This window comes from Pseudochaenichthys georgianus, chromosome 17 (assembly GCF_902827115.2).
Source record: "Pseudochaenichthys georgianus chromosome 17, fPseGeo1.2, whole genome shotgun sequence".
NCBI classification, from domain to species: Eukaryota; Metazoa; Chordata; class Actinopteri; order Perciformes; family Channichthyidae; genus Pseudochaenichthys; species Pseudochaenichthys georgianus.
The window spans coordinates 16,217,920-16,245,012 of record NC_047519.1 but is presented as its reverse complement, the minus strand read 5'-3'; the positions used below and the strand labels follow the sequence as shown (position 1 = coordinate 16,245,012).

The window sequence follows — 27,093 nt, the reverse complement described above, 5'->3', positions numbered from 1 at the left end:
GATTTATCAAATTAAAAAAACATTCCCTCTGTGCATGTACCGTCTATGTTCCACTTTATTGTATTTCTACAGAAAACATTGAAACTGTCTTGTCAAAGGGAGGGGAACACAGGAAATCAGCTGGAGCTAGAGAGAGAGAGCGACTAAAAGGATTATCATGCATTAGTTCAAGAGAATATCTCTGTCATCCCATTGCCAGCCGTCGTCTAAGAAGGCTCAATGTTTCTCCACAGGGTAACACAATGAATTGCTCTTCGTTGTGACTGTTTCCAACCAAGACACCTGCTCTTTTTTACTTACCAGTGGACTACTTGAATTTAAACTTCTCAACAAGACTGCAAGAATACAGGCTGCCTGTCTGGGTAGTGAAGCCATGATTAAAAGCTTTGACGTACAAGGTTTTGGGTTCAATGCGAAGTGTCACATGGAAATGGGCAGTGACTCTTCAACATCTTGTAACTTGTCGAAATTGTCATTTGGAAATACCGATCTTCATTGGAAATGAGTGACTACCTCAGATCAAGCATATGAACAAACCTTCGTTGATGACATTCTCTTGTGGAGTTCTAGATCTTCTTTAACTGGATGGTATCCTGAGGAGATTTATCCGAACATTTTGGAAGATTAGCATGAGTGATGATCTTATGCCTCCCCTGTGATCTCCAGTGAACCCCTGTCTCTTGGAAAACCTGACTGAGATGGAAACAGTTGGAGGTCAATAGCCTGGCAGCAATCAATATTCTATCGGGTATGTTAAGACAACTACTTCATCAGGCCAATGGACATGAACTCTAGGTCGTCAGCCCTAGAATTTAAAGTGTGTTGGGGCCGGGTAGGTTTTAAATGGTGTTAATAACAGAGGAACTTAGTGAAGTTTCAAAGATTCGGGAGAATGGAGTTTCCGGAGGCATCAGACTTGGTGAGATTCCGTTCAGAACTGATGAAGGGGCTATGGATATACCTTCAATGTCCATCACCACTATTGATGAAATTGGGGAAGAGAGTGATGTGTCAGTCGAGGAATGTAAAGAGGATCCTGAAGCGGATTTTATGCCAAACTATTGGGAGGATGATGATGAGGTCTACCAGGAGTTTGAGGAGTTGGACTTTGATTCCCTCCCGGATCACTCGGACACACACAGTGTTGCCTCAGACGATTCTTTCTATCCTCCAGATAGTCCATTTCAGACTGACCGCCCCCCGAGCCCTGACAGCCCCGAGCCTATTTCATTCTATAAGGCCTGCTGCAACAACAACTCCATCATAGTCAAGATTATGATCAGACAAGGAGTGACCGAAGAGGAAGTGAAAGAGACGGATCATAACAAAAGAGTAGGTCTTTGGATATCAATGCATTTTAATGAAAAGCTTGGTTTTCATGCATTTCTGTTGTTTCAATTTTATACATTACATTACATGTCATTATCCAAAGCGACTTGCATACATTCGGTACTGTGGACAATCCGGCAGGCAGAAATGGGTTTCCATTCATTTTCTAATATCATAGGGGTTAGGGGAATACTATGTAGTTCAATTGTAATAGTCTGCACAGGCACTTATAATAACTTATAATACAAACTATAATACAAGTTCCGGCAGACTATACGGCCACTAAAATATATTACACAACTTAATCAAGATATGAATGAGCCAGATGATTTTCATACCATAATAACGGTCAAATCCTGAAGGAGGCTTCCGAGCAGTTGGTTAAGCTTCGGATGACAGATTGGTAGTTTAAAGTACGGAAAGCAATGACATTGTAGAGAAGCGGCTTGCCGTGAGGGCTCAGATTCTAAAGGGCTTGCTACAGTAAGCTGACCTGACCTGAGCTACTGCATGCTGACAGAGCTGGAGAGAAGGATTTTCCTGGAGAACTGTCACAGAATTGTCTTTCAGAAAACCTTGAAGTTTGTCAACACAACATTATGCTGACATAGACATGATTAACGAGGTGAGATAAATGCTATTGGCATATTGAGCTAAACGCTAACTTCATCACGATCAAGCTTGTTGTGGGTATGAAGACCTTAATCAGCATTGCCCTTTTACCTAATTTTACCGCAACCAACTGTCCTGTTGAGTTACTTGTTGTCAATGTTGGGAAACTTTCAATTGATTCAGATCACTGTTGAGTCAATCCACTCACTGTTTGTAGTGTGATTCAACAAAAGACCTTAACACAAAAGGATCTGTAGATAACTGTAAAACCGTGTGATATCTTTAATATTTGTTATGCTATATTAGAACCAGGCTGACTACGCTAACCTTCTACTTTGTATCAGTCTTGGGGTTCACCTACAAACTTGAACACATTCACGTTTTTCATCATTTTAAACTCCTAACTTATTTGTCACCCTAAGGACAAAGCTTGAATAAAATGTCCTTGTATTCCGCCTTGAAATTATGTCCGTGTCATATCCTACACAGGTATAATATGTTAAACAACTCTATAGCTGTATTTTATGAGGTTCTTTATTAACACCCAGAAGGCATCATTTATTGTTATTTTTTGTTTGCGATTCAGAGATGCCACAGTTATTCTCCCTTTAAAGGATAGTTTGGTTTTGCACAGACAAAGCTGTTCATGCTCTCTTCAAAGCCAACATACCCCTTTATAAAAGAACATTTAATTTCACCTCGTAAAAGATGGGAGATGCTGGTCTACCTGGATCAGTCAATTTGTTTTTTATTGAGATTAAGGATGAAGGATTTGGCCGAAAACCAAAAAATGGCACAGAGTTTCTAGAAGCATGAAAATGCAACCCTTGAGCCCTTTGTTTATATGTGTTTTCTGTGAAAATGCTACTGACGCTAACTCTGATTTTTATAGCTGTTATCCTTGTAAATAAGAGCTAACCAGATAGTAGCCATTTTGGAAATGTTTTGCTCAGCAAGTGACCCCTCCAGTTGGAAACCCATGTGTACCCAGACATAACAGTATTTTATAGACGTCTTTTTCACTCTGAAAAAAGCCTTCTACTTTGCTTTTAGGCAGCTCGACTGCTGTTCTTAGTTATCTGAATGAAAATCACTAAAATGATTTTGTCTTCGAAACATGGCTATAAATCCATACATAAGCTATCCCATAGTCCCAGGAAACCAATTTGAAGTTAAACAAATCATAGACAAAGAGAGAAGAAGAGACTCAAGCACTCTTTTTTGTTTGTTTCAGTCTGGTCTGATTGTTGCGTGCTACCATGGCTACATGGAAATTGTCATCGCCCTGTCCCAGTGCCCCTATCTGGACATTAACTGGCAGGACAACGAGGGCAACACCGCTCTCATTACTGCAGCACAAGCAGGTAAACACACCTCTTTAGAATTCTTAAAATGCCTTTCACAATATGGGAGCACCGACACAGGTCTTTTAACTATTTTAGCCTGATTAGACCAACATATACTGTGTTGACATACACAGACTGAACTTAATCAAGAGCTTCTGCCCTGTCAAGTTAAAAATGTAGAGTTCGACAAGAATATTGATACCACTAACATTTCTGAACGAGACTTAGAAGCTACCAATAAGTAAGTGGTTAATTTTGTCACCATCAAGGAAATGATCATCCTCCCTATGTTCAGATGCGTTCTGTGATCTATTCCCCAACTACTTTTAGAGTGGTACAATTGATACTGTAGCAAATGTAGTACACATTGGGTAAGAAAGGGTCCAAAATAAAGCACAGATCATATTATGAGGTCCGTTGCTTTCAGCTGCAATAATCACCGTTTTTTTCTGGCAATAAAAAAAGTACCAAGGTAAGTAATTTCATAGTGATGCAGCCATATGTATCAGACACAGCGGCCCGGAGTCTCATCTGCTAACGATGATGAATGGCTCTTTGTGTCCTGTGATGAATAGCTGCAGACCCCTCTTCATTTTCTGCTTCATTAACAGAAGTATCGATCTTCCTTCATGACAAAGTACTCTGCAACACCTCAGGGGAACAGGTGACCAAGAATTTTCCTGAAAGCCTTCAAAAACGGTAGAAAGTGTCCAGACGTATAATGGTAATAAATCCAGGTCCTCAGATGTGATCTCCCAGTATTAAGAGGAATGGAATTTCATCATTTTATGGGCAAGGCCACTCAGTCTTACTTGTTTTTGTAAGGGAAGATTCACAAATCCATCAAATAAAACTATTATTTGTAATACATGGATATCATTTTAAGATTTAAAGGTCCCATGTCATGCTTTTCCGGTTATTACCCGTCCCCTTGTGTGTTATGAAGGTTTTTATGAAAAACGGTCTGCGAAGTCACAAACCCTCAAAGTACACCCTGTAGCGAGTAAAACTCTCACACAGAAAATACCTGTCTATGCTGCCCCAGAACGCCTCGTTGGAAATTCCAAATGGAACAATCCGTGGAGCCAATACGTTTCCCCAATACGTTACGTCCGTGGATTAGTCCAAATTGACCAATCCGCGGACTTCCTCACACACACACACACACACACACACACACACACACACACACACACACACACACACACACACACACACACACACACACACACACACACACACACACACACACACACACACACACACACACACACACACACACACACACACACACACACACACACACACACAATCTTTTCTCAGCTGCAGCTCCGCCGATTTCTCCTCCCTGAGACGGTGGGACGCGGCGAGGCTGTGAGTAGGCTGTGAGTTGGTGAGCACACACACAAACTCCCAGCCAGGCTGCGGGTGTGTGTGTTCGGGCTGGGTTTTGCTGTGTCTCGCTGTCTCGCAGATGGCCACTGGGCTCATAGGGAGGGGGGGCAGGAGCTCCAACAAGCCGTTTAGGACAGAGAGTGAATACACATACTATACAGAGATGCTGTATGAGAAAACAATGCGATTTTGGAAAATTGCACAATATAAATCTATTCTAGTATACCTCAACAATGGAATTATGATCAATAGAAATGGCCATGACATGGGACCTTTAAGACTTAAGGACAGTTTTGGGTGCATCCGCTCAACTGTATTCTGTCAAAATACACTAGAAGCGTATTTTAAGTTAAGAGGAGAGACACTCATGGGACGGTTCTTAAACGTGCGGTGTTGTATCTGGTTGAATCAAAAGCATAATATGGACCGTGTCACAAAAAAGTTATATAAGGTCATATAGTATGTCATAGAAATGTCATTAAAAAGTCATAAATAATGGCACGGTTGTCAAATTTTTGTTATAGTATCATATTATATTATATATAGTATGTCATAGAACAATTTTTAATAGGCTGTTTCTGTTTCTGTTTGTTTGTTTGTAGCCTTTATTTAACCAGGTGAAGCCCCTTGAGATCAAAAGATCTCTTTTTCAAGGGTGACGTGCAGGACATTAATTACACATGTAACATAAAAACAACAGAACAACAATAAGGATGACATACAACATAATGTACAGGGTACAGTTTACAAACTCTATTTACAGTGACAGGTACCATGAGTATCAAACAGCATGTCACCCAGCCGAGTTTTAAAATGATGCAGGGGAACCAAAGTGCTCAGTTTTAAATGTTCCAATTTAGTGGAGCTGCACATCTAAAAGCTTTCTTCCCTAAGACAGTCCTAGCACTTGGCACATTTAATAAAACCACATCATGAGATCTCAGGCAATCCGTACTTTCAATTCGTCGAGAGGTCAGAGAGCAGAACATAAAAACATACATTGTAGCTTCACATGTGTATCAAAGATATTCGTGAGGGGTCTAATGAATGTGATGAACGAATATGATTAGTAGCCTTTACGCAAGTATACTGAAAGATGACGGCTAGCCTACCACGAGGTGCTCCTCCCTTACAGAAGGGAATGTAGCTGTACTGAAATGTCACACATGGACACATACAAAAGCTTTTCCTGGAAAGTTGTTATAATGACTGAAAAAATAAGTGAAAAGGTACATATGTAGAAAATGTGGGTGATACATCAGAATAATATTTGCCATTGCAAAGCTGTGTAACACAAGTCTGTGTTTCTCTCCCGGTCTGCAGGTTATTGGTACATCGCAATCTATCTGCTCAATTACTTTCCAGGGATGGACATGGAGAGGAGGAACTGTCACGGTTTCACAGCGCTGATGAAGGCTGCCATGCAGGGCCGGGCCGAGTGTGTCAGGACTCTCATGCTGTCTGGTAGAGCACACACTATGATCTATTATCTTAGCCAATGGAAGGCCACACCGTTTATAGCACAGCTCTACTCCCAGATTCTCCCTTGCACTGAGCAGTTGTATATCTCCTTATGTTTCCAGGAGGCGATATTCAGGCTCGGGACAATGGCCGCCAGTTGACACCCAGGGAGTGGGCTCTCTTCACCGGTCGATATGAGACGGCCTATCTGATGCAACGGCTGATAGCAAGGCCCTGTGCTGAGCAGTTCTGTGACTCCTTCTCCCTGGAGTGGCCCATGTTGGAGGTCAATAAATCCATCATGACTACACACTATTGAATGCGCCTCATAATGCTTTAAACTGATGATTCCTGTAACGTTTGATCTTGTGCAGGAGCGGGCGGCCCAGTCCGAGGAGCCGAAGTCCTGCAAAAAGCTGTTGATGGACTTATTTTCGTGCTACTCTTATAGGTTTTACATTAATAATAAGGTAGACCCTGTCGATGATGGAGTTTTTGAACACATGGTCCAGGTCACCACCAGCATCTGCTCTCCGGTCATGGCCACAGCTTGTCACACGGTGTGTCCAGGCAGCCCCCCGTGTCTCGGGAAGCGTCGTCAGGCCGTGCAGGAGATCCTGCGGAAGCAACGGGTTTCTGAGCTGAAGCGCATGGGCCCGGAACGACTGAACAACTACAAGAGATTTTTCCAGAACTCCAAGGTCCTTCTTATTCCCAAAGTGCTGGATCGGAGGGCCAGCCTGCAGCCTCTGCTAAATGACGTGGCCACGTTGGCCATGAGGCGAGCGAGCCTCCTGCCTCTGCATCTGCTAAGGAGGAACAGTGTGCGGCCAGGCATGGTGGTGCCAAAATTGAGGCTCTGCAAAGCCCCGTCTTCAAGCTACTTACCCGAAATACTCAAACGGAGAAGCAACAACAACCAGCTACAGATCCCCAAGTGGAACTACAAGATGAAGAGAATAGAGAGGAGGCATGAGGAGGAGAGGCAAAAACTGTTACCTCAGATAAGGAGGAGATGAGGGAAATGGGAGTACTGGTGTCTTGTTCGAAAACCCTGACAACACTTTACGCAGTTCTAGGAAAACCTGAATGAAGAAAGGATTCCCTTGATGTAAATATAAATGAAACGGTTCAATATGGGTTTCTCACCATTGTTGGAGTTGTTGCCTTGTTTCCTATTTAGTTCAAACTATGTATTTGTGAGGCATTATTAACATTTGGTGCTATGTGGGAGATACAGGATTTCAGGGGGAGAAAAATCCACTTGCAGGATACATGTGTTACTCTTGACAGTGTGTTAGGGCGATTATAGGCTAAAACGATATTTAAAAAAATACAGAGCTGGGGAAGGGGGGGTCAAGTGAACATATGGTTGCTTGACAAGAATCCCAACTAATTATGATTTCTTTGTAAACGTCTGAGTTTTCCTCCCCTCATCAATGGCTCTGCAGTTTCTTTTGTAGCTATTATGTCCCTAATACGTAGTTTTGGTAGATGCTGCTACAGTAGGATGCTAACTAGCTGATATATCTGAAGATGGGATTCAGTTTGCTTTAAAGAAAAGTAAGTAAGGACACAACAAGAAAGAGTAATGGCAGATATTAATAATGGCGTGTCACTGCATGCTGTGGCTCTAATGAACGTCACTCACTTTAGGTACAAGGTGCTTTATCTATTTGGTTTTCCGCTGCCAATAATACTCCCTCAGTGTAAACTGGGTGATTAGCGGTTTTCCTTGGCAACACGCCTTGAGGAAGTAAGATGTGCATCTTTCCTGAACCGCCATGCGACAATATTACAAACTTGAATGGGTGTGCTGTTCTAGTATTCCTTTTCAACCTAATCTACATTGAGGATTAAGCACCCAGTCTTCATGGTCTAATCTTGAGTTGATCGCTTTCAATCTTTATTACTAACCACAACTTTTGCTGATGGAATACCAAAACTAAGCAAGTCCAGTTTAGTACATCTGAACTGGCTTCAGAGAAAGACAAGAAACAGCAACAGGACAGGACATCATGCTGGCTTAATACAGGATAAACAACTGTAGGATATAATATGTTGAAAATATTATATGTTGAAGTGAACTTTGACAGGAAAACATTGCCAGAGAGACATTTTAAGAGGTGGGAAATGGGGCTTGAAAAGTCAGGAAGGTGACAACAAGTCTTGGGATTGTACAGGTTGGAGAGAATAGCTCCGACACGGCCAAATGAAGATTGGTGGGTGGCTGGCTGTGACAGCAGATTGCCACAGGAAGGGATCAGCAAGCCTGCGGGAATAAGCCAAGAAGTCATTTTGCACTGATACATATACAACAGGTATTTGTGAGCGGCATTTGACAGCCGAGCTAAGGAGCCAGCTCACACAGGCTTTGTTACGGCTTTGTGGAGAAGTGGGGAGGCAGAGCCAAAAATAAACAGCTTAGACTGTGATTTATTGACTTCCAAAATAATCACAAGATAGTCCTCTGCTACACTGGTACTGTGGGCATCTCCTGCTCTGTGAGAAGTGGAGGTCCACTATATATATTATTTGTGTATTTGAATTCTACAAAATACAAAGAGATGTAATATAAGGTTACACAATGTCAGTAAGCGAAGGGCATTACGTATTTTGGTAAATATCTGTACCTTTTTTTTCCTTTGGGACTCTTTGCAAACTAATGAACTAGGTGTCTATGTTGACATTTCGGGGAAAAGTTGCAATGTTAGGATTTGTGGGCTTATTGCCATTACTGCCACCTTTAAAAAGGGAAAGACCACCTGAATTAAGAATTCAAATATTGTATACTCATGGCCTAGGGAACATGAGATAATCTCTCTCAGAGCCATAAACCAATACAGTAAACTTTTGATGTCATCAGGTATTAAAGCTGGAGCTAGACCATAGACGATGAATGGGAGATAGATTACATTTGAAAAAGAAAACGTACCCATTAACCTGGGTTTGTCATCCGTATCATCCATGGCATTTTTCCTAATCCATGGAGACTTAATAATGGTGACATGGCAACTGTCTGTTTTGAATTGATACTGTTGAAGGGTCGATCATTTGCTCTGATATACTATATGAAATGCAAAATTGTAGCTTTTTTTATGAGCTGTTGATCACTACCAAAACCCTGGAGGCTAATAAATTCAATTTTTACCAATGAAAAAAAAACATCCCAATATCTGCAAGCGGAAATATTTTGAGGCTACCCAACTGAACCAACTTTCTGCCTTCACTTTCCGAACTGCAATTGGCGAAATCTAGCCCCAAACCCATTTTCAACAACAATTTAAAATGTCAAAACTCACAATCCTGGTATAGCTGTTCTTCATACATTTTAGTTGTATTTTTTCTACTCAGCTCTTTCTGTTTCAGATAATGAATTTGGTTCAACCTCCATATTATGTAGTTGATTAGTTGTTTGATATTATTGCAACTCATGCTCTGATAAGATAATGTAAATGTGTTACTGTCTTTCTTTAACAGCATAATACAGGAATATTTCACAATTTGAAAAATACTTTTCAATAAAAACAAATCTCTTAGTGACACTCCTATGTTAAAGATATAAAATGACTGTAAGACAATGTAGCTGCTTTAGCTGTTTTGGTAGGAAAACTATAGAAAGTTCAAAGCAAACTGACAAAGACTCTGGAGGGAGTCATGTGTACTGATTAACTACATTTGGAACTCATAGGTGTCATTTTGGTTGATGCCAACACAAGCTTAGCTTTTAGAATTAACCATTAAATATGTTTGGCTGATCAAACACTGCAGATAGAAATAATGTACTTCCTTACCTCAGCAGGGATGATATAAATGTCCTGCAAGAAGAAGTAATTTACCTTAGATAAGGAAAAAAAGATGCACACCAGCCTTCCCTCTTTTCTGGTTCTGTGACTTGACGCCTCGTCCGTGCTTTGTTCTGCTCTCCAATTCAATTCAATTCAAAACCTTTATTTATCCAGGTAAAATCCCATTGAGATCAATGATCTCTTTTTCAAGGGAGACCTGCAGCAGTAGGTTCCACAAGAAGACATACAAACATTAACAACAGAACAACAAAAGGACATCATACAGCAAAATGTACAGGACACTGTCTCCAACAGTGTATATGTAATGAAAAAGATTTGCGCTATCTTTTGGCTTTCAAAGATAAAAATCTGTGCCTGTGGTGTGGTGATCTATCTGCAGAGAGCCATGCAGAACAGGCCTCAGAGACTAAAATGGCCGCCACCCTGACATGTGGTGCAGTTTCTCGAATGACCACTAGAGAGCCCTCCTGACCCTTATATAGATTTTATCTTATGCCATTAAAATAATTGCTTACGATCTTCTGTTTCTTCTGTTTTGAAGTACTGGAAAGCTTTCGGACTCTGAGAGGCTGCACTAGAATCTCCAGACCATGTTCATACAATGTAATTATTCTCCCTTAAGTATAATAATGGAGTATACAGAGCAATTTACTAAGACTCTGTTCAAACCACCTACTGTAAATGAAAGGGCTGTAATACTGAAGCCAAGTCTCAAAGCATTTCTATTATCTTGGTCTTTTCTCTCAAATTTGTCCTGGTCTTTGGTCCTTGGAAAATGTAATTTAAAAAATGTTTTTGTTTTCCTTCCCTGCCAAGCATCACTTGCTGGTCTTGTTGCACACTGGTATGGCTTTTCCGCTAACGACAGTGCAACAGGAAGCACAATTCTTCCATTCAGTCATTTACAAGTTAACTTCTTAATTTGTGTACTTTTGTGCAGAAATGTATCTTGCAACATTAGTTACAATTACGAATTTGGAAATAATGTACATTTTACTTTCTTGCTCCTGTCACATTTCACGATTCACGTTTTGTTCTCTCTGGCCCATTTGAATCGTTTTCTCTTATTGACCCAAACATTTGTATCTCCCTAGAACTTCAGCACCATTTGAAGATAAGTGTAAAATTAAAGCAATATCATTTTCCTTGAGACGGGTGAGTTGTTTAGCAAGTTTCAAGTCTTAGTAAATGTGCATAAGAAGAGGAATGCAAAGGCTGCAAAAATAATTTCAAACTCATAGTTTGTGCCATGCTTTAGGAATATTGCATACCCCTACATCCCTACATTATGCATAGTTAATGATGAAACATAGAGGACCAGAAATACTTTTTTTTAAACACGCACAACATTACCATATAGACTCTTCTTGGCAACAGAAGAAACAACTCCCAGAGTCAGAGGTTCTTCGATGGTCCGTTTATATTTTTTGGAGCAGTTGCAATCTGTTTGAGGCAATAGAAAGATTCACAATTCTCTTTTTAAAACACGTTTGGTCTAGCAACAAAAAGGTTACCAACGTTATATCTCCATACAGGTCTTATAGTTAAGTTCTTCTGCCTAAGGATCACAAGGACATACATAACATTGTCAGTTTCCAGATGCTTACTCACAAGCACAATACATCTGTTCATCCAGTGTTTTTGTGGGGGACTGTTGCGTTACGAGTCCTTTTTCAAGCATCAGAAGATGACCTCTATGATTTCTAAAACGCAGTGGGTAGGGAGAACCAGGGTCTGTTGTCACGTATAACAATTTAGCCATTCTCACTTTAAAAAAATCACCATTTAGTTTTCAGATTTACCAACAACAAATACTCATGCACTCATGGGTGGACTTTTGCTATTTAGCATAATTAGACTAATTAATCAGAACTTAGTGTTTTCATGCATGGGAAATACAAGAATCAAACTCGTGACTGTTTCCTGTTTTGTGGCCGATAACCAATGGTTCTCAAGGGGAACATACATTTTGTGCACAGTTAAAATACAGACATGTTGGAAATACTTGGACGTAGCACCTTTTTGGACTGCTTCAGTGACAACGTGGATCCCTGGGCCCTGGTCTACTCTACTCCACATAGCAACAACATTACTACACAAAGTCGACAATTTAGTGTGTTGACCAGGAAATAAAAAATGTGAACAAAATTCCTACATGTAGCTGTTTTTTTTTCTTTTTACAAGTCTTTTTTCCATAATGTTGCTGCTATAAGTGACATCCACATCTGCACATAAAAAGTATATATTTATATTTATATAATATATATCCGTACTCTATTAACAGTTTTGTCTACCATGAAGTTAGAATTGCCACCCATCTCTCAGAAAAGTTTTTTTTTGTACTTCAAACATTGATTATTTTACAACACAGAAATCAACTAATTTTGTACAACTTTGGGGGAAGCCTAGCTTCGCCCTCGTCCGCCACAGTCCCTCCGTGATCTTCGTTTTTCTTCTTCTTTTTATGTTTTCTCTCCAGTCCTGGTGCAGTTAGGCAGGTTTCATCCCAGTAAAACACAGTTTAGAAAAACCAAAGCATTTACAAACTGGCATTGTTAGAACCGCAAGGATGTTCAGCTGAACTTGGACCCTTTAACACGCCCCTAACCTTCCCCCTTCTACAGATGAGGGGAAGCAACCCTTGTTTGGCACGGTTATATACACAATGAGCACAGTTCACTCAAAGGAGGCGCTCATGGGAACAAAACGAGGATTTAGGGGGTGAGAATGTGACGAGATAGCTGGCAATAAACGAAAGCTAGCCTAAAATAATGTGAGTATTGTCACAGAAAAAGCTGCTTAAATGTTAAAGGTCAGTAATAACGTGAACTCCATCCATAGGGCAGTTAAAAGAGCACCATGACCTATCAGAATTGATGCCTTAATACCCATTCACATCCAATATTTTACATGTTGACATCTGTCTGTTGCTGTGATATGAATTATGGGAGTGCAGATATTGTGTGTATTTTTCTTTCGTTTTTTTGGGGGAGAGTTATTGAGGAAGTGAAGGTTGACCAAATGGCGAAAGGCCTGACATGACACAGAAAATAGTGCAATGTACAGTACGCAATGCATCTCCGTAAATGTACAGCGTACGTCAAATACTATACAACCAGAATTAAAAAAGTAGAAACACAACAAAAGAAAATTAAAAACCTGTTACAAATGACAAAGTCCTGAGGCGTTCTTCGCCCAGAGGAGGATACATCACGCCAAAGCCATAGAGAAACAAAGGTGTGTGACAGACGTCCTACATGTCTTACAGCTCTGCTTCTTGTGCTTCACATTACTAAAAGCCATGACGCTATACCACATATATACAGCTTTCTCCTGGGTATCTTTCACACTTTCCATTCACAATCCAAAAACGTCCATTCTTGAGTCCACTGATTCGTTTTTTTTCTTCCATTGTCCTTCTTCTTCACATATTCCCCACTTCTTCCTTCTCCCTCTCTTCCCTCATATCCATCTCTCTAACATTCTGTATCCAGAGGCCTTCAGGTACAGGAGGTCTTTCTGTCTGCTGAACCTTCTAGCAGTAGTTGATCACAAACTAAACACAGAAAGAAAATGTGTCCGTCAGTTATGTTGGTGGTGTACATGCACATGCATGGCCGCTCCTCCGTTTTGCTTCTGGTCCTCCTTTGTCCCCTTCCCCTCAGATGTCTCTGAAAGGACTGTCTCAGTTTTTCACTTTTCCTGCACTCCATCCTCCCCTTCTGTTGTCCTGCTATCTATGATGCTACTCAGGAACCACAGGGGAGGATGGGGATGGAGGGAAACTGTCCTCTCATCTTCTCCTCCTCTATTTAAACCCCCCCCACTTCACCATCCATCCTCTCCTCCTAACCCTCCACCCTCATCTCCCCTTAGACCCAGGAGTCTGGTGAGGCCGGATAGTGGCTGGTCTCATAGTTGAGCTCGCTGTAGGGCCGTGAGGCGGAGTAGAAGTCTACATAGTTGCCGGTGGACTTGAGGCCCTGCAGGTGCATGTTGAGGTCACCCTGGGGAGGGCGCCCTCCCGCGAGGACCTGGTTCTCGTAGAAGGCCTGGTCCTCGTAGTTGACACCATCGGGTGGGGGAGGGTTTTGGAATGGAGGGTAGGGCTCTGAAGGAAGGCCTTGAGAAGAGATCTGTCAAAAGAAAAAGGCAAAGATCATCAGTGACAGAACAGCTCTGATGCAGATTAGGGTTAGGAGAAATCTTATCAAACTGGCAATTTTTTTTCTCCAAATAAACCCTCATTTCACAGAGTTAGGTGTGAAAATATCCCTTTCTCCCTGAGCGCAGTTTTTAAATCGCTTTTTGGGTACAGACTATTATTCAACACAAAAGAAAAAAAAAAGAAAAAATGGTGATGGCCAAGTAAGATCTCCAAAAGCTGATGAATTGATCCAATCGACCAACGAGGCTTGGTCCAAACCATCATGACATGAGGATATGGACAAGACTTCTAAACTGACCATGCTTTCTGAAAGAGAGTGGTTGAAAATAATGCACACAAATAATTAACATTTATAAATCCGAAAACAGGTTGATATGTATCCATTACCTATTGCTAGGTAGCATGACACAATCAATTCCAATGAGTAATGGCAGCTAATGACAGACAAAAGGCTAAACCAGACAAAGGTGCTTGTACCCACGTCTTTTGAACTTGCCCCTACTTAAGCTACTGGTCTTGCTAAAGATTTGAGACCCACACTTCACCCAAACCTGATATTGCACACATCCCGGACCAAACTATTATCTCAAATTGGATAAGCATTGCTTTGAGAATGCCCAGTCATACATTTAGAGATAAAACCTGCATCAGATATGTCTGCCAGAGGGGGATGGGCAATATAAAAGGCTTTTACAACAATTGGCAACAATTCAGAATCAAATGCAACACCTTGGGAGCAATTTTCTATAGTATTCATAAAACACATATGGGACTCTTTAGACATTTATAGTTTATATTCATAGTTCTTAGTATTTAAAGTTGTAGTACCTGATTATACTTCAGGTCATCGGTAGGCGACACATATGCTCCTCTGTGCAGCGTGGACGACCCACCGGGGATTTGACCTGCAGGGACAGAGAAGACTTCAGAGGGATGCTTGCTCTGAAACTGATTCAGGAGCGTTTTTTAAATTAAGAATAAGAAGCAAAATGACAATGAATGATGATGATTAGGAATAACTAAGAGCTACATTTCCCCCACATAACTGCTGAGAAACATGCCAATATTGCACAATGAAATACCGAACCTTCTCTGAAAACCATGACAAAAACAGCATTAAATCATTGTATTAATCATAAATATCCCACTTGTAGACTTACAAACACTCCCTATAGTCTTCTGAATACCGAGAAACACAATTCATATTCAGCTGTTGTTTTTCAGATAGTGAAATCTGACCTTTAGTAAGCTCCATCTGGCTGTCTCAACAGCGTATTTCTAATTTGTTCAATTTCTTTCCGATTTACACTGATACATTGTAGAATGTGTTATTGTTATTTGTACACACAGTGTATGAGTAGAGTGTGGTATTGATTTTTCCATTCAACACTTTGCAAGAAATAACAACCAATATGTTAAAGTGTTCCTTAAATATTATAAAATGTCACACTAACATGTGACAGTTTTTTTGTGTCAGACACGCATTATGGAGTTCTTACCCATCATGGCGTCCTTCCGGGATGTGTGCTCGCCCTTGTTGCCATGGTAACTAGCATTGCCAGTCGACTCGTAGTCTGCCTTCCTCTCCTTCAATGCCATCATCTCTCTTGGGGAAGTAGGGGCGCTCGCTACACAAAACACCACACACAAACACACGGGGGATATCTTTAACCTTCAATCCATCATGAACACATTATCAACGCACTTGACGCCAGAGTCCCTTCACAGCAGAAAGGCCAGAGTGATTTGTACTTTACAAAGCATCTCAGGTTCTTGTATTTACCTCCACAAAGGCACAGCACTCTTTGTGTATTATTTCCTGTAAACATCACCCTGATATGAATCATAAACGGGGGCACGGGTTGTGGTTTGTGTTGTGACTCTGTGGTTACCAAAGCAGTCTTCACAAGTCTGGATTCTTGACCGGGGTGGGATTTTATAAGAGGTAAATATTGAGTCATCCCCCTCCTTGAATCTGGTTTACTCTTGCTTCTCTTTTTTTGTCTGTGTGGCTGCAGGCCACTCTTTCTCCACCAGTATTTACAACAAGTACATATTACCATCTAAGTATCCCACTGACCCATTCATCTGTCTTGGCATGATTTAACTAAAAATCCAGAAGAAAAAAAGAGGATAATAAATGTCGGACAGGGGGTGCAGTGTGAAAGATAATGAGCACTATGATTCAGTGCCATATGTTACAGTAGCGTTCGCTGTTATACTCAAATCATTATCAACAGCCTTTCACAAAGAAGCTGCTGGCCATGGTGCAGCCGGCCGGCCTGCTTTGTGTGGATGCATCAGTGTCTTTGTCTCTTTTCTGTAAAACACATTTACCATTGATCCATATACTCATTAATACTCTGCTAATATCACATGTCTATTGTAATATCGGCACCTAGATGGCTAATCACCTTTGATGCTGTTGCAGTAAGCAACTGTTGTATGAATGTAACCATTTAAAAAATGTATTTGTGTATGTTAGTCTAATGTACGCAGGCCGACAGGTGCAAAGGGCCCACATTTGTTTTAGAAACAAGAGACAAGAGAAACATTGTCAATTTCTTAATGCTGTGCATGTATCACAAGTTTGTCAAAATGAACATTTTTTTCAATGTAAGCTTCCAAATCTAAGTATAATCCAATTGCCACTAACAGTAGACAGTGTAATTCCAGTTCTGATGATTTTTCAAAGTGTGGTGCATTGAGAAATGGGGTATAATATTTTAATTATATTTCACACATTTGCAATCATGAAAAATGTATTGTTTATTTTGGTTTGCTGGACATTGTTATTGTCCCAAAAGTCGGTTTTAGATGCTTTAGGACCAAGCATAGAATACATCTCAAGGGGTAAACACTGATTACATTGTATGTTGCAATTTTATAAGATTTAGTTAACATTAGAAGATGTTGTCATGAGTCCAAAAATGCAGAAGCCTGGAAAGCTCATATTAGTCAAACCTAAGTTTTGACAACTCAAGGGCAGAACGTTTCTTTAGGAGATACCGTGCAAGGATTTTATTTGACAGCAGAATAATTGGTCAGTGCCTGTTGTAGTGTGAAGGTGAAAGCAGATTTAAGCCAGTTTGAAGCAGTTTATTTGACTTGACTGTTGGAAAGATTGATAGAGGACAAAAGGGAAGACAAGAGAGTGAGGGGTGGGTGGACTCACCTGATCGATTGTTTGGTGAAGTCCGTACAGGAGAGATGGACGGAGTGCGAGAGGAAGAATAAGGTCGCTGTCTGTCTCTCTCTATCGTGGAGGAAGAGCCGACAAAATGGTACTGGGCATAGCCATCCTGAAGATGGAAGGAGAGGTTGCAAGAGGAGATGAAAAATATGAGTCCGCGTAAAAAAATAATGCATCTCCACAACTTAAAATTCTATCATAACTCATTTTCGGCGTAAATAAAGCCAGAGCACACATTTAAACGTTACCTTTTTGTAGAGGCTGCGGAGGTCTCTGTATTGCCACATGCTGTTCAGGACTTGGGAAGCTGCTTTTACCACTTTAGGACTATATTTGGGAATTCAGCAGAGGAAAAAACACATACAGTATAAAGCTTGACTGTCTTTCATTTTGTTTTTGTGCAATCAGGAGCTATAAAAACATTAGAATGCAGAATAATAAAAACATAAAGCAAGGACAATAAACCAGTAAAGCATATCTCACTGCTATAACAAAGAATGGATAAAGGTGCACAATGAAAATGCATTTTTTTATGTCCTCAAATATGGCACTTAAATTGTACTGAGGCCAAATTGCATTGCTTGATTGAATGATTGGCCAATATTTCATTTTGTGTCCTCCAGGGTTTCACTCAGTTGACTAATGGCCGTGGGTTTAATTGGCTCATATGGCCTTATCAGAGCCTAACAAATTGAATGTATTTCTTCCAGTCATTTTGGGGAATGTTATTCTTTTATTTTCGGGTTTGGTTCTTCGAATATTAACATAAATTGGTTTCATCCTATGATTATTCACAGAGCGCAAACAAATTTGCCGTCTGCTATACTGCACAACGGCAACACACGTCATATTTAGCCAAAGTTCGGTCCTCGACCAATTTAAAACATGTAGCCTACATGTTTTAGTAGATAGAAATGTTTGTCAATTTCTGTCAAAGCACATTTTAAAATGTGCAGTAACTACAAAATGCAGCTAATTTGACAGCTAGCAAATAGAAAAGAAGCTATCAAATGAAAGATAGCTGGTGGGAAAGCAAGATATAGCTTTAGTTAAAGCTATACCAAACATATTTTTTGATAGCCGTTATCTGTAAATGAAAAGTATCACAGTAAATATCCAAAATGAGGTGGTAACTAAATCCTACAATGCCAGAGAGAAGAACCCAGCAAAACTGCTGCTAAAGCTAACTAGCTTAGAAGGCTAGATCTTAGTAGCTGACTTCTTGGTAGTTGACTAGTGGAATTAAGTTACCTTTAAATTAGCCTGTATTTGGGTTGTGTATGGGTATGACGGTAAACAGACAGATACTAGCCATTTTTCTTTTAGACCTTATTTTCTGCGTTTTGCTGACTCATAGCTCTAAAACAAGCCTTTTTTTAGCCTTAATTTTCGCTAAATTGATTTATCAACTTTTAATACTTTTTAAGACCCCGCGGAAACCATTTCTACTGGATCTGCGCATGCGCAGTACGGGTCGGGGATTGACCAACCGGCTCCCACTGCTCTGCTGTCTGTTAACGTTGTTAACGTTGTTGGTGGGGGCGGGGAGGGAGCGGATCAACAGCTTGAGCAGCTGTCAACTCAACATTGTAAATAACCAACCAAAAACGATCGCAGGTTCATCTTGTTTTTGGCGTGAGAATAGTTTGGGCAGCGTGAGAGCGAGAGTGAAAGCGTGTGTCACACACGCCAGATGCGTGAGAGTTGGCAACCCTGCTTTTGGTGAGGTAGTTATTCTCATTTGCTAGATTGACAGATGAAAATAATTCCCTTTGTTTTCTTTCTAATATCAGATTGTAATGCTGTTGCATCTTCTATCAATCTATAAGAAAACTGCCCCATGATGGTATTTCTTGTTCTTCTTCAGGCTAATCCTTTTCTCTTTCTTTACCCCCTTCCACCTGGCATCATCTTTCCATTCGGCTTACTTGTCTCCTTTGCTCCTGGCGACGCCAATGAGCTTCTCTATGCCGCCGGCGTCCCTCAGGGCCTTGGTGTTCTCCATGTTCTTGGTGATAACCTCGTGCAGTGCGCAGCATATAGCGGTTATGGTGTCATCGGACATGGTCTTTCCCGCCAGGACACTGCTGTTGCTGCTTCCTCCGCCTCCACTGCCGCTAGTGTTGTTGTTGTTGCTGCCTCCGGGCAAACGGTGCACCAGGTCCCTCATGGCATATTTACCTGTGGGCACGGTGGGCAAGACAGGGTGAGTGGGGTTGATGTAGAAACATTTTTGGTTGAAGGATTTGGAGTTGGAGAGGAGTCGACAGGGTGGAAATGGGGATGAAAATACACTTTTGAGCATTTCTTATGCTATCTTTGTCCAATATTGTAGTGTTTTTGGCAATACATTTTAGTACATAAAATAACAGATAAAAAGAATAGAAAAAGGGAAAGGACATTTCTCTGTCCCCCCTAAAAAAGGTTAGACGGCTCTCTGCTTTCATTTTTTACTTAAAACTATGGTAGCTTATCCAGCTAAGACTAAGAAAATAATGCCTGGCTTTGGGGCTGTCAGACCATTACGACGACTTGACCACGTGATCTAAAACCGACTGACTACATTTCCCATGACAGCTCAGCACTGCTGTCAGCCAATCTTGTCCACTCTGACCTTTGCCCCTTACTCTGATTGGGTGATCCCCCTGGGTGGTGGGGGCGGTGGCACGTCATGACCAACTGACAGTTCACATCCACAGTATATGTATTAAAATCCTGCTGGCGTCAGTAGAATATATACTGCATTATTTTAATGTGTAGGCCTATAAAACACAAACTCATATCAATTATGATCATGTGCAGAATATACATTTGGAACTTATATGTTGCATATGCGCCCTGCTGATGAGAAATATGGTCTTGGTTGCACTCAGTAGAACATTGTGTAATACAGGTTGCACGACAAGAGTATATAGTTTGCAATGTAACGGGGACATTTCTGAACCAAAGACAGGACATGTCTCTGAACACAGTACACCAGTGCATTGTAAAGTGTGGTCTGTAGCATTCTGCAAGGGGGTTCATTATTTCAAATTCATGATATAAAATCAGATTATTTTTTACATTTTTTTCTAATTTCTCAGATACTATTTCAACTTTTTTTAAGCTTAAATAGCGGCACATTCTAATATTAGACCATGAGTTTGGTTAAATTCTGAAATACACTACAAATTAGCGCTGGGACTAAAGAATATTAATTAAGAATGCAAGGCAATGTAAACATTTTCCAAGTGACAAACATAAGGTGGTCCCGGTATGTTCTCTATCTTGTTCGGGGTCCTTTGCTGAAAAACAATTAAGAACCTCTGCAGTATTCTATGAAGCTAAAACAAGATCATTCATCATAAGCACACCATTTTAGCGATAAAAAAAAACCCCAATTCACTTCCAATAATAAGAAATTCATATAAACTGGGTTATGGTGCTATATCTTATTTGTGACATTGCAGCAATAAATCAACTGTTGGCTCACAGCGGACTTATTTGTGGTGGCCCTTTTGATAAACTACTGAAAGCTCTGAGGATACAACTACACAATATGTCGCGTCGCTGGGTAATTTCATCATGTCAACACAATGAGTGAGAGCAGGAAAATGTTTCCCATCAAAATATACTTGCTTGCCTTGTGTCACTGCGATATAAAATTGCCATTACAACCTTCATACACAGTACACATGAATGGCTGCAGTCACAAACTAGACCACACACACAGACAACCTCAGCTCAGAGCCTCAAGCATCAGACAGAGCAAGAGGAGGGAGGCATGCAGTTGTTGCTATGGGGACCAGCAGGAAGACAGTGTTCATTACAGACATCACTTGGTTTCAAAAGGAAAATTAAGCTTCAAACAATCAGTCAAAAGAAAACTACCACAGTCTTGAATAGAGGTAATATGGGGATACATTTAGAGAAATACTATACAATTTGTGTCTTCAATTTGAAATATAAGAGCATTCCTAAAAGCAATAACCCTCTACACAATTGACATTTAACAGCAGCTTAAAATAAAACAGACACTAAACACGTCTACTTACATAAACGATTATCATATGCATTATTTAAGCGAGTGAATAGTTCTGCAAGTGGGTCAAGATAACTGCACTTGTTTTCAGTGCCATTATCTTCAATTCACTCAACTCCTGAATAAAGATGGCTTGCTTTGGAAATGTTGCCTTCACCCAATAACAGACTATTTTCCATGTCACATTATTCCAGACTCTGTGTTTTCCCTTCACTCTGTCTATGCTGTGAATGGGCCACTCACCGATGAGCTCCTTGTTCCTGACGTCCAGTGCCATGTTTCTCAGCGCGGTGGCCACGGCACACACCACCCGGTCGTTGTCTATCCTCAGTAACTCCACCAGGATAGGGAGGCCCTTCTCCTTACGCACAGCAGCCCGGATATACACCGACCACTGGGTAGGAGAGAGGGTTGGAGGTGGCCGAAGAGAGGTTTGATATTTTTGCTTTGTCTTCCCTTTTTCCTTATTTCTAGTGTACTTGGATTTGTTCTCTTGAATGAACGATGTTGATGTTTTTAAATGTTTTTTGTTTGGTACCTTTCCATACCCTACAGTAGATGTGGGTTGGGTATGTCCTCAGTTTGAAGAAATAGACAGTAATCTTGCAATAACCAAAACAAACTAACACATTTGGGCAGCAACTTGTGTTTACCAAAAGGTTAAACTGTCAATGGAGACTGGTTTTAGGAGAGCACAGATAACGGCTTAAGTTACCTGTTGGAAAGTGATGTCTGACAGCAAGGTGCTGTGGTAAAAATAAGCTAAATATACAGGCCCTTAAACTGATATTGTTTAGGTGGCTAACATATGTGACAGACTGCAATCTACTCCTACGAAATATTAGACCTATCCCTTAAAAAAGGGATAAAACCATATGATTGGGTGACAATTCCTCAACGTAATGTTCACTTGCTTGGAACATTCAGATTACTCGTTGCCTTCTGTAGAAAATTCAGTTCAGTAGTTTTGGACAGGATTTACTTTTTAATCTGGAACACCCAAGGTGATACCCTTTATGTAAAACTGGTGGTACTGTATCCACTAGCATTTTCTATTTCACAAGAAAATGCATTCTTCAAGTGCAGGATTACTGTTAGAATCTGCCCAAAGCTTGATGAGCCAAAGGGTTGTCTGTTAAGATACTGATTGTAATTTAACAATCAATGAGGTAAGAAAACAACCTTTGAAATCTAGTAGTAATCAAACACTCCCCTGTAATGTATGTTATTATCTGGATATTACTTTTTAAGGTCATACATTTGTTGATTACAGAGGGTGATGTACCAAATGTTTACTCATAAAGGGCCAGTATATAAGGTGTGCTATCTCAAAGCACAAAATGGCCAGAATATGGGGGCTGTTGAAGAGATTTCAAATTGTTCAGAACACTTTGGCACCCAATGGCATTTCCCTAGACTTCTGCAGATGCCCTTTAGTATCACAGTGGTGTAGGCACAGACCCTACCTTCCAGCTGCCAGCAGCCAGGTTCTGCAGAGCCCCAGCTGCTCCCTCCAGGGTGTCTGGGTTTGAGCACTCAGACAGCAGCGTGAGGTAGGGCTTCACGATGGTGGGGTGCCATAACATCTGGATGCCTTTCGGGGGATCCGCCAAGTCTGGAAATGGGCCGACGCCATCCCACTACGGAAGATGAAACAGTATTCAGAATAGAAAAATTATTTTAAATTCTCTGTGAGGGTTTGACAATGCCAGCATGGACCCCATGGCAAGAACAAGGGATGAGAACGAGAGAGGGAAGATTTGCTCATTATAAACAATGATATGAATCGTGTTGCTTTCATCTAATGGCATTTAGTTTTTCTGTCTTCTCCCTCATTGAAATCTGAAATGTCCTGTGCTTTTTTTAAATGCATGCACTCAAATGCTGTACATACAAACAAAACTGTGCCTGACATGTGTTAGAGAGGTGCAAGGACAAAATAATTTGCAGCAAAAACCAACACTTTATTTTGAATAGGTATACAATAGTTTACGTGAACATTTATGAACATACTTACCTGTTATAAGAATAATTTAGCTGAATTGAATGTGAACTAATAAGATATAAATAAGTGACAAAATGTTGAAAGCGGACCATTCAAATAAATTGTTACCAAAAATAACTAGTATTCGCTGCCCCACTTATTTTCTGAAATGAAAAAGGTCAGCACTAGCTGTTCGTTCAAAACCTTACTAAAACAGGTAAAAGTGTGTGAGCATTATCAGCATAATGCACTTAAAGTCCTCATGGTGCAGATAAATGGTCTGTGTCAGTGTTGTACAAATATATAAGATGTTTTGGAAATTATGTTACTGTTGCTTTTTGGGGTTTTACCTTATAGTGTGTAATGCCGGTTTCTGTGCATGTAAATGGTCTGCAAAGGCTAAAATCCCGCCCGAAATGCCACGATTGGACTCAGGTGACATCACTATGTAACACTCGCGATACTGTTGGCTAGCACTCCAACACATTGTACGTGATAACGGGCTAAGCAAGGTGTCTAAGCTGTTGACCAGTCACAACAGAGCCGGCCAGCTAACCAATCAGAGCCGACTGGTCTCTGGTTTCAGACAGAGGGTGAAAAGAGGTGGTATGAGAAAAATAAAGAGCTTTTTGAACATTAAAGCATGTAAACAGTATACATGTTTCTCTCAAAACAAAGAGGAACCCTTAATGAGTCAGTTTAACAGAAACCTTCAAAACCCACACATCTGGAGATGCACAGTTTTAACTCGACAAGGAGGGCAAAAAAAGCTGGGATAACAAAATATATTGGAGAAAAAAAGGAACAATATCTTTCACAGATTTTTTTAATAGAAGTATAGCAGAGAATGCAAATACTTAAGTAAAGCACAAGTAATCTAAACTTCTACTTGAGTATAGTTCCACCAAGGCTTATAATGTCTGTTGTTGTTCCTTCTTTGTCTGAATCTGATTTGTAGATGTACCATAGTAAATATTAGGATGTTCTAGGCTTCCTACTGTCATTTTATATCATCAATCCTCACATTTGTTTTGTAGAAAACAAAATGTTCCTCCTTCCATCTGCAATGACGTAATCTCACACGACATCTGATAAGGCTCGCTGCCAACAGACTGCACTGCTGTCTGCCTTCACTTCCCTTTTGTCTTTGACCTTATTATTCCACTACTTCCTCTTCCCCCCTCTCTCCTCTCTCATCCTTTTGTATCTTCTAGCCCCCCTGTTAACCCTAGCTTCCTTCACTCTCTCCTCTCTATATCTCTCCTCCCTACCGACGTATCCTTTCCTCCTCTCCTCACCCCTCATCTCCTCTGTAATTACTCTACAGTTGATAGAGTTTCGCCCTCTCCAACAAGCTCCCCGATCGCTGCTTCATGGTAATCACCCACAGCTGCACTGGAGTGGAGACAGACAGATAGAGGGAATGGATGGGGGGGAGGTTTTGATGTGTCCCTTTACAATCTGATCCCTGGTTAGTTGTAAGATCTTCCTGGTTCTGCCTTGATGTGAACAAATGTGTTAAAAGTTTACTTGGCAAATGGTAGTTAAAGGTCTAACATATTAAGTAAATCAAAAATGCCCTTTTTCTGTATTTTCTAAAAAATGAAAGAGAGGGGAAAAACATGCAGGGCTAATGAGCAATTTACCCACCCTGTACCACCAGAAGTGTTGGGTTTTCAATCCCAGCAGCTTCAAGTAGAAGTCTTAAAGACATCTTCCACTCAACCAGAATGTGATGCTGATTGCTAATTAGCATGACAAGAGGTTTGGTTTCTGACAACTACACATCTAAAAAGAGCAATCATTTTGTATCTAACCGGAGAAAGAAACTCTTCCTGTTGGCAGCAGATGGACAGACCAAGGAAATCCAGAGCGAAATAGTAACAAAATATAGTTTTTTGTCTGAAAAATTAGTAGTCAATGCATGGAAAGCTAAAATAGCTATTTTCCCAATGTTTGAGAACCGTATAGCATGTGTTGATGGGTTAAGGCCCTGACACACCAACCCGATTTTGGGAGTCAGAGGCCGTCAGAGGCTGTCGGGCATTCGCGGCGCTGTAGTCAGGTTGGTGTGTCCCGCACCGTCGACCGTGACACGCCTTATTTGGACTGCCAGACCCGATGCATGGCCGATTCAACATGTTGAATCGGCCATGCATCGGGTCTGGCAGTCGGACCAAATAATCACTCTGGCTGTTCAGCTAGCAAATCAGTGCATGAGAAGCGAAGCGGAAGTGAGGGACGTAAACAAACGATTTAAGAAGGCACACAGACTGCTATTCATTTTCATCTCATCATGGCGATCTGGAATGATGCAAACGAAGACCTGCTCATCACCTTGATCCAGGAGAGGCCAGCTCTGTATGATATTACGGAGAAAATATACTCTTCTTCTTCTCTGTCTTCCGGTTGTTGCCTCTTTTGAATGACGAATACACACTACCGCCGCCTGCTGGTAAGGAGAGTTATTGCCACTCACGCACTGAAGTCGGTGCGGTGTGTTCCCGTGCGACACATGGCCAAAACGCAGGAGAACACGGCCAGGCAACAGCCGACTTCAGCTGCGTGAGTGGCAATAACTCTCCTTACCAGCAGGCGGCGGTAGTGTGTATTCGTCATTCAAAAGAGGCAACAACCGGAAGACAGAGAAGAAGAAGAGTCCTCTGGTGACTGCTTGGTGTGTCAGGGCCTTTAGGGTTATATTGCATAGAAGCAGGGGGTGTAAATCTAAAGTGTAAAAATACTCTTACAAATTAAAGTCCAGCATGAAAAATGTATCTTAAGTAAAAGTACGATTTATAAGTTTATGAAACATACTTAAAGTACTCATTATGCTGAATGGCCCAATTCACAATAAAATGTCAGGTATTACTGGATAATACTTTTTATTTCCTAATAATGTGTTCATTCATTTAATGTTTAAGTTGGCAAAGGTGGAGCTATATTTTACAACTAAAAAAACAAAAATAAGTATACTTAAAACGTCATTTATAAGTGGATTTATATGTTGGATTACAAATCTGAATCTTAAATCTAGTAATTGGGAAAAATACTCAAGATGGCGGTTATATTCCACCTCAAGATAGGACAACACAAAAAGTACAAAGACTATAAGATGCATATTAGTATCACATCATCAAACTCTTCTGTTGCTATGAATCACGTTATATTAGATACGTGACCCTAAATAATTCAGGTGGTAGGCGAAGATCACGTGGAAAAACAAACTCAAACATCATGAATATCAAAGAAATCTGTGGTGCATTCATAAATATCCATCGTGTGAAGTGAACTAAGGGTGAACTGAGCAAATGTTACTGAACCAGAAACAGCAACGAGCTGCATTACAAAAGGAGATAGTGAATACTGAAACATATAATGTTAGGATTATTGTCTTAAAATGACAACCTCTCTCTGTACAGCTGTTATTTTGCCTTTTTGTTTAACTTTAATTATCCCGGTGTTGACATCTGACAGCGAGTAACCAAGCAATTAAGTCACGGCTTTAAATAAACAAGAGAAAATTCCTCATGCATTATGTACTCTGTATGTAAATGTAGATTTTTATGTGGGCATTACAATTCTATAGTGGTCACCAACCTTTTTAAGCCCAAGATCACTGACCTCGGCCTAGGTGAAAGGCGAGATCTACCTATTGCAGAATTGACCTATTCCAGACAGTGCTTCCAATTTGAGACCTTTTAGGCTAATTGCATCTGAATTACTGTTACAATGAAGGCTCCATAATCAGCTCACGGCATATAGGCAGGGGTAA

At 40.6% G+C, this 27,093-nt stretch overlaps 2 protein-coding genes across 5 annotated transcripts in view; one reads left to right on the top strand and one right to left on the bottom strand.

Annotated features, from left to right (window-relative positions):
- Window positions 1-951: 951 nt before the first annotated feature.
- ankrd33bb (ankyrin repeat domain 33Bb) lies at window positions 952-7,492 on the top strand. Its single transcript, XM_034104840.1, has 5 exons — window positions 952-1,332; window positions 3,176-3,305; window positions 6,006-6,146; window positions 6,266-6,429; window positions 6,518-7,492. The coding sequence occupies exons 1-5, from the start codon at window positions 952-954 to the stop codon at window positions 7,160-7,162; spliced, it is 1,461 nt and encodes a 486-aa protein (XP_033960731.1). The 3' UTR covers window positions 7,163-7,492.
- A 3,862-nt stretch (window positions 7,493-11,354) lies between these two features.
- The window catches only part of ctnnd2b (catenin (cadherin-associated protein), delta 2b), a 218,098-nt gene continuing 202,359 nt past the window's right edge, over window positions 11,355-27,093 (bottom strand). For 3 of the 4 annotated variants that reach the window (XM_034104424.2, XM_034104426.2, XM_034104427.2), the window contains 8 exons: window positions 22,801-22,974; window positions 21,578-21,728; window positions 19,242-19,494; window positions 17,562-17,655; window positions 17,296-17,422; window positions 15,620-15,748; window positions 14,949-15,025; window positions 11,355-14,088 (listed from right to left, as the gene is read on the bottom strand). In XM_034104424.2, the coding sequence (XP_033960315.1) occupies window positions 13,825-14,088; window positions 14,949-15,025; window positions 15,620-15,748; window positions 17,296-17,422; window positions 17,562-17,655; window positions 19,242-19,494; window positions 21,578-21,728; window positions 22,801-22,974 (1,269 nt within the window). In that variant the 3' untranslated portion in view covers window positions 11,355-13,824. The remainder of the gene's footprint in view (window positions 14,089-14,948; window positions 15,026-15,619; window positions 15,749-17,295; window positions 17,423-17,561; window positions 17,656-19,241; window positions 19,495-21,577; window positions 21,729-22,800; window positions 22,975-27,093) is intronic. The other variant, XM_034104425.2, reaches the window with a different exon arrangement.

What these genes read in the sequence shown, in the direction of transcription:
- ankrd33bb (XM_034104840.1), top strand. Translation starts at nt 952, where the DNA reads ATGGATATACCTTCAATGTCCATCACCACTATTGATGAAATTGGGGAA. An exon ending in CATTACTGCAGCACAAGCAG is followed by an intron (nt 3,306 to 6,005) that starts GTAAACACACCT and finishes CCCGGTCTGCAG; the next exon opens with GTTATTGGTACATCGCAATC. An exon ending in CAGGACTCTCATGCTGTCTG is followed by an intron (nt 6,147 to 6,265) that starts GTAGAGCACACA and finishes TTATGTTTCCAG; the next exon opens with GAGGCGATATTCAGGCTCGG.